Source organism: Ruditapes philippinarum, unplaced genomic scaffold (assembly GCF_026571515.1).
Source record: "Ruditapes philippinarum isolate M1 unplaced genomic scaffold, ASM2657151v2 ctg4695_1_1_1_1, whole genome shotgun sequence".
In the NCBI taxonomy this organism is placed as follows: domain Eukaryota; kingdom Metazoa; phylum Mollusca; class Bivalvia; order Venerida; family Veneridae; genus Ruditapes; species Ruditapes philippinarum.
The window spans coordinates 41,948-52,272 of record NW_026860924.1 but is presented as its reverse complement, the minus strand read 5'-3'; the positions used below and the strand labels follow the sequence as shown (position 1 = coordinate 52,272).

Genomic DNA, 10,325 nt, shown 5'->3' with positions numbered 1-10,325 from the left:
ATACTCCGTACAAAAAAATAAAGAGGGGAGCACTCTGCAGAACAATTACTTGCATTTAGATTTGGAATTTGACATATCGGAAAACAGTTTGTTATAGTTTTATATGACGTTTTGATTGAACAGTTATTACAAATAATAATATAATTTGATCATATTTATACGCAATACAAAAAAATATTCATTCATTTCGAATAAACTGCCATTTAGTCGGGTAATTTTGACAAAAACCCAGCGGTCAGGTCTCTCTCGAGCTACACTTTCGGTGACTTCGAGATTACATATCTTCTTAAAACTTGAAATGATTGTAATGACAGCTTAAATTCCTTTAAGAGTAATCAATTCCCTACCATTTGGTACCAAAATATTGAAAATTGGTGAAAAAAAGGTTGGAGTTATGGAGTTCATATTAAGATGAGTGCTGAAAAATGAGCGGCGAGTTGCATACCTTTACTAAATATATACATATCATTTTTATATGCCCGAAAGAATTTCGACATATTATGTTATACCCCCTGGCGTCCGTCCGTCTGTCTGTCTGTCTATCTGTCCGTCCGTTAGCAATTTGGTTTCCTGAGCATAACTAAAGTTCCATTTGGCCCACAACATTCAAACTTCATAGGATGATTGCCCATACTGGGTAGAAGACCCCTATTGATTTTGGGGTCACAAGGTCAAAGGTCAAGGTCACTATCACCTTAAAACTGAAATCAGTTTCCGAAGCATAACTAAAGTTTCATTTGGCCCACAACATTGAAACTTCATAGGATGATTGTCCATATTGGGTAGAATACCCCTATTGATTTTGGGGTCACAAGGGTAAAGGTCAAGGTCACTATTACTTTAAAACTGAAAACAGTTTCCGGAGCATAACTTAATTTCCATTTGGCCCACAATATTCAAACTTTATAGGAGGATTGCTATTGGAAGGAGGTAATACTTTATTTAATTTACTGCGAATTCACTTATATTCATGGGCATAAAATTTCGTGGTTTTATCAAAGCGGGCATTTTCGTGGGTTCTTAAATTCGTGGATTTTCATTTTTTTGTAGAAAAATTTATTAACCTAATGCAAAGTAATCTTTTACTTAATCACCGAACATTTTTACTTACAGCATGTACACATCTTTACGTGTCACACAGCGCTTGTCAATAAATTTAACTCTTGCCTCTGGGCATAACTCTAATATGGCACAGATACTGTCGATAACTGGCTGCAATTAACTCATTTATGTGACATGATATGCAGCTCCATTAGACACACTGCCCCTGCAATTTGCCGATGTAAACATCGCATAATTTATACGACACCTGACATGTTTTAACCAGCGAGTTTAAAAAGTTTACACCCTGAATTGGTACAGTAACTACACGCAACGTCACAGCGACTGTGTAAATTTACATGCAAATAAATTAATCTGAGTAAATAACACAAGTAATTGTGGATCTAGAAAAAGTCGGACGGTGGCGTCTTTGATGTTTAGGTAATAGCATTCGCACAAATTCAGATTAAACATCTTTTAAACTGGATCATTTAAAAACGACAAAAGAATTTACATTCATCTGTTTTAGCGATTGTATATTTTATAGTTTGTGTACTAACGACATTTATATCAAAACTTTTTTTTAATTAATAAGAGCAAACTGACATTTTTTATAAGCGCTAATTATTGGATTGCCTGGGTTCCAATATTTACTCAATTATGTCAAGTATTCTTACAACGATCAAGTGTGTATATGCGACCGACATTTGTGACCGTAAATTGAGGACATATAATTATCGTGTTTTCTTTCAAGTTTCTTAAATATTGCAGACGGATTTAATCTGTCACTAACCTGATTATCTGTACTGTATATAAATCCATTTCACGAAAATCGGCCAGAAAAGAGCCGATGCATGCATGTAATATATGGAACAGAGACAGGGTAAGAAGTATTTGTTGGGATAAAATTTCGTCGGATCTTAAATTCGTGGATTTACCTACCCACAAAAACCACGAAAATTCGTGCCCCACGAATAATAATGATTTTACAGTATGTAATGTCTTACAAAATTAATGCTTCATCCTTAATATAAAAAAAAACACTTTCGGACATATAATGCTCCGCCTAGCGGTGCTCTTGTTTTAATTTTTTGTGGGAAATGAAGGTAAATGAATTAAAAGCATATACCAATTATTAAAACATGTTTAAAATGAAAAATTCTGCAGTTTACATGGTTTTGAGAGGTAAGAGGGTTGAAGAGTGGGTGAGGGGGGGGGGGGAGTTGGCCCGGGGGTAGTGACCAGTAGTGACCAATCAACTCGCCGTACACCTATGGTTATATTATAAACTATTTTCTATGGCTGTCATTGAATAAATCGCAATATCGATATATAATAAAAGCCAACGATCTGAGATAAGCATTGTATACGTCACTGATAAGAGACCTATTCTATAAATAGCCACATATCGATAAGTTTCGGACAAAGAATCTGGATTAATATACTATTTTACCAAATATGAAATTGGCAAACCCTTTGGAAGGGGGAAGTCTTTTAAAAAACCCGGTTCATTTTTTCCCGTTTTTAAAGGTGTCTTGGGATATTACATAACCGCTTCCTTTTTTACTGGGAACACCGATGATTTTTTACAAACCCGAAAAAGTTGAGATTTTTTCCCTTTTATGGAATCCCCTCCTATTACTTTCCCATCATTTAAATGGCCCGGCAGATAACTTAAAAGATTCCTTTGACCACAGTCTTCATATTTGGTTATTTGAGATTGGCCATGAAATAGTAGATGCCCCAATTGATTTTTGATGTCAAAGGGGCCTTGACTTAAATAAATCTTGTCCGCCCAATAACTTTAAGAGTCTTTGACAACAGTCTTAATATTTGGTATGAGGTTAGTCATGATCATGATTGATTATGCTTATAGATTTTGAGGTTACTGGGATCAAAAGGTCAAGGCCACAGGGACCTTGACTAAAAAAAGCTTATCCACCAAATTCATTTTCACCCAAAGTTTTTACATATTTTCCAGACCATTTAGGGACCCCTATTGATTTTTGAGGTCACTGGGTCAAAGGTCAAATGTCACAGGGGCCTTGACTCCAAAAAAACTCAACATGGCTTTGAAATGCATAGGTCAAACAGTCCTTCAATTTGTTATTTAGGTTGGTTTTATGACAAGAAGATGGCCCCTATTGATTTCTAGCGTGGACCAGCTCAAAGGTCAAGGTCAGAAGGGCCTTGACTAAAAAAGAAGCTTGTCTTATGCCCAATAACTTAAGAATCCTTTGACCCACAGTCTTCAATTTGGCATGGAGGTTTACTCATGACCATTAGATGAACCCTAATGATTTTTATAGGTCAAATGTCAAGGGTTCACAGGGCGCTTGACTGAAAAAAAGCTTGTCTGCCAAATAACAATAAGAATGGCTTTGACCGACAGTCAACATATTTGGCATGAGTTTTATTCATGACCATTTGGTGACCCCTATTTATTTTTCAGTTCATTGGTCGATTTCAACGGTCAAGGGTGCTGAGTTCAAAAGCATGGTCTGCCTCAATTGTAAGAATGCTTTGTTTCACAGTCTTCATTTTTTGGTATTTAGGTTGGTTGCTTATGACCTAGTTAGATGACCCCAATGATTTTTATATGGTGACTGTGTCAAAAGGTCAAGAGGGTCACAGGGGCATTTACTACAATAAGCTTGTCTGATTAAATGCTTAAAAATGCCTTGTCCATTATTATATTGATTTTAACAATTTCACCGTTAGAAGCACATTATTGTGGGGGTGGGGTTATTCAAGTCATGCAGTGGCCGTTTCAGTTTTAGGTTAGTATGTCAAGGTTTAAAATAACTTTGATTCTTTCCATAAAAACATTTGTTGAAACATTAAATTTGCAATTTGCACTGGCTTTTATACTACGTAGATTTGGCAGGGAGGTTGTTCCTGAGCTTATAAATGACCACTGTTTATTCTGAAAAAGTGGTATTGGGGGTATTAAACCGCCATGAAAATTGGGCAATTCTAGTTAATTCTTTTTCATTTTTAAAATTAATGTTTTGAAGAAAATGTTTTTTAATAAATTTTTTCTAAAAATTTGAAAAATTTAAATTTGGGTATCAGCAAAAAAATTTTGGACTTTTTTTCTTTATTTATATCTGTTGCTTTGATGGATTATTTTCTTGGGGTTTTCACCAGTAGTTTGGGTACTTTTTTTTTTTTTCATTTTTTCCCTGTTTTTAAAAAATGTAGCAGAAAAAAAAATGATTCATAAATTTTATCCCAATGAGGGTTGGAGTTACTTTCGATTTTTGGAAAGGATCCATTTATCGCAGATTTGCACCAAAAAACCAAGGAAAACCAAAATTTTAAATAAAGGTTCTGGAGGAAAAAGGGTTTAAATTTGGCCCCTTTTTTGCAAACCCTAGGCAGGGGGGTGGGAAAATTTTTAGGGGAGCTTAGGGGTAAATTTTGAGCGGTGAAAAAAATTTTTCCCTCCAAAACTGGAATGTATTTTTCCCTTTTTAAAGCTTTTTTTTTAAACACCCAAAAAAAGGGGAAAAATAAGTCCCAGTCTTTTAAAGCTTTGGAAATTTAACCTTTACCCCCTTCCCCCCCTTTGCAAGGTGGGATTTTACTGCAGGGTTGATAATACAAGCAGTTTTCACTTTTGACCCTTTGTTTCACTAAAAAAAGGGAAAGAGCATCAGTTTAATTTAACCCCAGGGGTCTTAAATTCTTTCCCTGGATTTTTTAAGTTAATTGTTTTATATGAAATTTGGGAATTGGGACTCCCAAAAATTTTTGGCAAATTTTCTTAAAAAAAGGGGGTTCCGGGGCCAATGTTCAAAAAATTTTTAAATGGCTCAATAATTACTTTGGGGTGGCAATTTTAAAGGGCTATGCCGGGAATTTTCAGGTTTTTTGTGCCCAAAATTTATCTTGTTTTAAAATTATTTTTTGTGGGAAAATTTAAAATTATAAAATTTAAAGGTTTTCAGGTTTTTTTTCCAAATTTACAACTTGCACCCTTTTAATTTAGTGTCTAATCTTTTCCGGGGAAAAAATTTTTTGGTGAGGTTGTTGTAAAAATTTTAAAGTTTTTTTTTTAAAATTTTATTGGTTTGGTTTTTTATTTAAACACAAAGCTTTTAAATGGGTCTTTAATGGTAACTTTCTATCATTTTTGGTTTAAAGGGAAAGACTTAAAGGTCCCCCTTTTAATGTATTATTTTTGGGAACAAGTAAACATCTTTTTTAAGGAAACTACCCATTTCCATAAGCTCCCTGTTATTTTGGTACATTAAGATGAATGGAGAAGAGCAAATAGTCTGGACTGGTTTTGGAAACCCACACGATGGTTTGAGGGGCAAGTGATTTTGAAGCAAGCAACCATTAACCCAATTTGGCTCCAAGAAAGAAAAAACCCTTTTTGAATTTAAAAAATGTTAAAATATCCACGTATACTCAAAAAAACCACATTAACTTTACATGGCATTTTAATTTTGGAAAAGAAATATTTAATTTTTATTTAAATAATTATATATTTATATTATATAAATATTTATTATATTATATTTATATATATTATATATTATAGAAACCTTTTATTTTTTCCTGAATACACCATCGCTTTTGTTTTTTCGTTTTCCACTTGGAGATTAATTTGTTTTAAGTGTTGAGTTTTGTATGTATTTGCAGGTGACATTTGCTTTTCAGATTTCTAAATTATGTCAACTCAACAGAAGAGCCAAGGCGGAGGTTGTTTTAAAACATCTATACCAAATGTTTACATGGACCCTTCTGAAATTTCTGCTTCTAGTTCAGAGGATTCTGAGTTTTCTTTTGGGAAAAGAGGAAACCCGTTTTATTCATTGTGACTGTTTTGTGATATTTTAAACCAAAAAATGTTTTACGTTGGGGAAAGGAAGGGGTTTGGGTGCGGGGAAAAATTCAGGGAAAAAAATTGGGTATTTAACTCCCCTTGTTGTAACATGGCCTCTAAGGGACATGGGGCTTTTTTTTTTACATTGTTTTTGTACCGGTAATACCGGGAAAACTTTTTAAAAACTTCTCCTTATTTTCAGTTAACATGTTTTAAGCGGGCCAAAAGGAAAATCACAAAAAAGGTTTGCTTAATGAAACGGGCTCTTTTAAAACAAAGCATGATATAAAAAATCAAAAATTTAACATGACATCTTTCTTTTTGCAGTAAAAATGTTTTTTTATTTTTTTAAAGTTTTAAAAATTAGAACGTTTTTAATAATCTAAAAGGGTTTTTTTAGGGGTTTTTATTGGATAAAAATGTCACACGGGAAATTTTTAACTTCATTTGCATATGCTTAAAAATGTTTGGGAAAAAGAGTTTTTTAAAATTTATATATTGTTTTTGAATTTTGACATTTTTAGTCATTACGAGGGGGCCTTTTTCTTAAAAAACAACTTGGCAGGTTAAAAGTGGTTGTTTTAAAGAAAAAATTTATTTTCAGTTTAAAATGACTAATTTGCGGGCCCCTGGTTGTGTTTTACCAAAAGGTTTGCTTAATACCATTTAAAGAAAACTAAGGAGAAAATGAAATTGGGGGGAAATTTTTTTTTGGGTTTTATAAAAACAAAAATTTGTTAAAAGATGTGGTCGCTTGGGCAATATATATTTCTATCAAAAGTTTATTATTTTCAGAAAAAAATATTTTGGTGACCATCTACCAATATTGTTAAAACAATATTGATTAGATTAAAAACATGGCTGCAAAGAAGTGTGATTTGTTTTCCCTACATATGATGTTATAGGACCAAATTTAAAAATCTTCTAAGAATTTAAAAAAAATTTATTTTTTAAATTTAAAAAGTTTCATTTTTTATAACATGGGAGTTTTTTGCTAAAGCAAAAGATGGTCAGTTTTTCCCCCAATGTATAGAAAATTTAAAATTTGTTAAAAACTTTGCCAGTTATAATTTTTGTTATGAAAATGATCATGTTTCATCTGTCTGAAAAAATCACTGCGTAAAATGTTTAAAATGAAGTTTACTCTTTAAAAGTTTTAGGGTTCATGGCTACAAAAAATGCGGATGGGCCCTTTCCCTTTGGGGGATAATTCCCTTTAAAGATACACAATAGCTTTTTTGGGATTTAAAATTGTTTCGCAAAAGACAAGGTAAGGGGAAGTTTTTTTTCACCCGCATTATATTAAAATTATTGAGATATTTTGGGTTACCCCCGGTCTGCCCGTAATATAAAGACTAGAAAAACATTTCCTTAACCATTGGGCCCGGAGTGATGAAAACCAAAACCCAAACGAAAAGTGATTAAAAAAACCCCTTTTTTTTGGTGTTTTTCAGGATGTAAAACTTGCCTGAACTGGCACCCTTGCCCCCGAACACGATAAAACCCCCGGAAGCTAACAATATAGAATTACCTTGAAACAGTATCTTCTTTCTTAAAACTACTATTTAAAATTTAAAATAATTAAACTTGGAAAAAAAAGTACCTAAGGGTTAAAAGAATTAAGATTCAAGCAATAGTAAACATGTTATTGTGATGTCTGATTGATTTTGCAGTATTTATCACCATATTTCTACTGCGTTACTAATGCGGTAGGGGCTAATTTTGCATATTTTCACCTCATTTAGGTAATTTACATGGAAATGTAAATGCCATTGCAATGTGTGAACTATGAATTACTTTTTGTTCAGTTCACAATATATTACTTTTTAATACTTTTTCAATTTTTTGGTTAAGATAAACATGAATCTGGAAAAATGCTGCTTTAAAACTGTTATCATATTTGAATATTAAAAATCAATATGAACTTAATACTAACTTTACAGATATTTGTTTTCAGGTTGTTGAAGAAGCATATAGAGTTTTGAAACCTGGAGGGAGATTTATGTGTCTAGAATTTAGTCAAGTTCCAAACCCTGTGATCAGGAGGTAGGCTTTGTTTACTAATAGGGTGCGATTAGCGTGAATTACCCCAAAATTATTGCTCAAGTTACCTCGCCTGAATTTTTCCCTAGTTACCTTGCCTGAATTTTTCCCTAGTTACCTCCCCTGAATTTTTCCCTAGTTACCTCGCCTGAATTTTTCCTTAGTTACCTTGCCTGAATTTTTCCCTAGTAACCTCCCCTGAATTTGTCTCTAGTAACCTCCCTGAATTATTTCCTTTACATGATACTTCACAGATTTTATATTTTCTGCTCTAAGAAGTTTTTGCTCCTTAATCTGCTATAACTTTTATTCCACTGCAACAAGTTGTTTCGTGAAATTCTAAAATTAGAGCGACAGAATTTTCAAACTCAATTACCATCAGATGTTATTACAGTAATTATATAGGGCAGCAAAATAGAGTTGTTATTCAAGGAGCCACCAAGAGTAATAATTCAGGGGAAATTACTTAGGTAATAATGCAGGGCAGGAAACTAGAGAAAACACACACACACACACACAACAAAAAAGCCCCCCAAAAAACAAGACACAACAAACAAAGTTAAAACACTGTGTGTGGATATATTGCAGTTCACAAGTCACTAATATGGTAATTTCTTTTTTGTTCCATTCCTACCGGATTTATTATATTTAATTTTCATTACAAGTGATTCAGCTAAAGTTTTTCAATATGAGTTTTTATTTTTAAATATTTATACACATGTCTATATTTCAGTGTGTACGATGAATATTCATTTCAAGTAATTCCAGTACTAGGACAAGTTTTAGCAGCAGATTGGAAATCCTATCAGTATCTGGTTGAAAGTATAAGGCAATTTCCAAATCAGGTAAATATTTACCTGTAACCTTCTAAATTTTCTAAATGGGCTTGCCCAGCTTCCATTTTTGGAACTGTCCATTATCAAGTTTTGGGATATCAAGATTGGTGAGCCAACAGTATAGAGCCTGGTCAGACTGAATAAAAAATAACAACAAAATATTTTCACTTAGGGATTATGTCACAAAAACTTTATATATTACCTGTAAGACAAGTATTGCCACATACATGTATGTTAATAAGCAAAGTATAAGAGAATTTACTTGTTAATTTATGTTTCATTTTTTCATAAGTTAACTACCTGAAGTCCCTTTCCTTAACTTAGTTAATACAATATAAGTAAACCTTTGTTTCGGTGTTAGGATATCTTTTGGTTTCTGCAAATTAAATACAGTATTTAAATATTCTTACCAGAATATATATTTATTACTGTGTTGAAACAAAGTATTTTCCCACAAATATATATATATGATATTCTTGCATTATCAGACAGGATTATCTACTGTTTACACCCGTGCTAGAAAACTCTATCTTACACCCTCCATGTAAGACAAGTCACGTGCTTAAAATGACGTCATTGCCGCGCTCCTTTTATGAATGAATTGCGTTCTTAGGATGACGTCATTTTACCGTTATGAATGAAGTTGTAATTTCATACGCTACTATAAGAAAAAAGTGCGTGTTTTCATAATTTCTGTTCTGGTAATAATTGATATGTAATATGCAAGAAAAAGAATCAAACACTGGCTGTTGGATAATACGGGTAACTGTTTAGCAGAAACTCGGCAGAGCCTCATTACCGCCGTAAACAGTTATCCTCGAGCTTGATATTTCGGTCTGTACCGGAAGCCAGTGTAAGATTCTTATAGTACATATCTGAACATGTATTAAAACTGCATTAAAAATACTGTTTTGTTATAACGTCAGTAAAAATTTAAAAAATCTTTGCAAGTATTTAACATAATAAAAGTTTTATTACTATATACTTACCAAATAATTCAAACTGTATTTCCGACGTTGAACAACTTTAACATTTTTGTTTTTCTTTACAGAAAGACTTCAAATCACTGATAGAGTTGTGTGGTTTTAAGGCAGTGACATATGAAAACTTGACATTCGGTGTCGTTGCAATACATTCTGGATTTAAGCTGTAACATTACTGCATTATAGATTATATTCTTATTTTAGGAATTAACTAATTAAAGTAAAGTTGACACAGTCAGTGTGAACTTAGAATTGCTTTCTAACAGTGCTGAATATATATATGAAGGAATATGAATTTTTATACCCCCAAAAACGAAGTTTGGGGGGGTATATAGGAGTCACCCGGTGGTCGGTTGGTCGGTCGGTCGGTCGGTCGGTCGGTCGGTCGGTCCAGACGTCCGTTGCATTTTCCTTGTCCGGACCATAACTTGAAGACTAATGGTTGGAATTCAATATAACTACATACAATGGTCAAGCACATTGAGAGGAAGTGCAGTGCACAAGAACCATAACTATATCTTGACTAATTACAGAGTTATTGCCCTTTGTTACTTTTCCTTGTCCGGGGCATAACTTGAAAACTAC

At 33.2% G+C, this 10,325-nt stretch overlaps 1 protein-coding gene across 1 annotated transcript; it reads left to right on the top strand.

Annotated features, from left to right (window-relative positions):
- The first annotated feature begins 1,891 nt into the window (after nt 1–1,891).
- On the top strand, nt 1,892–10,031 carry LOC132713935 (2-methoxy-6-polyprenyl-1,4-benzoquinol methylase, mitochondrial-like). The gene is made up of 4 exons (XM_060696639.1): nt 1,892–1,924; nt 7,836–7,924; nt 8,655–8,766; nt 9,809–10,031. Exons 1-4 carry the CDS (start codon nt 1,892–1,894, stop codon nt 9,908–9,910), a joined length of 336 nt encoding a protein of 111 aa, XP_060552622.1. The 3' UTR covers nt 9,911–10,031.
- Nucleotides 10,032–10,325: the final 294 nt, after the last annotated feature.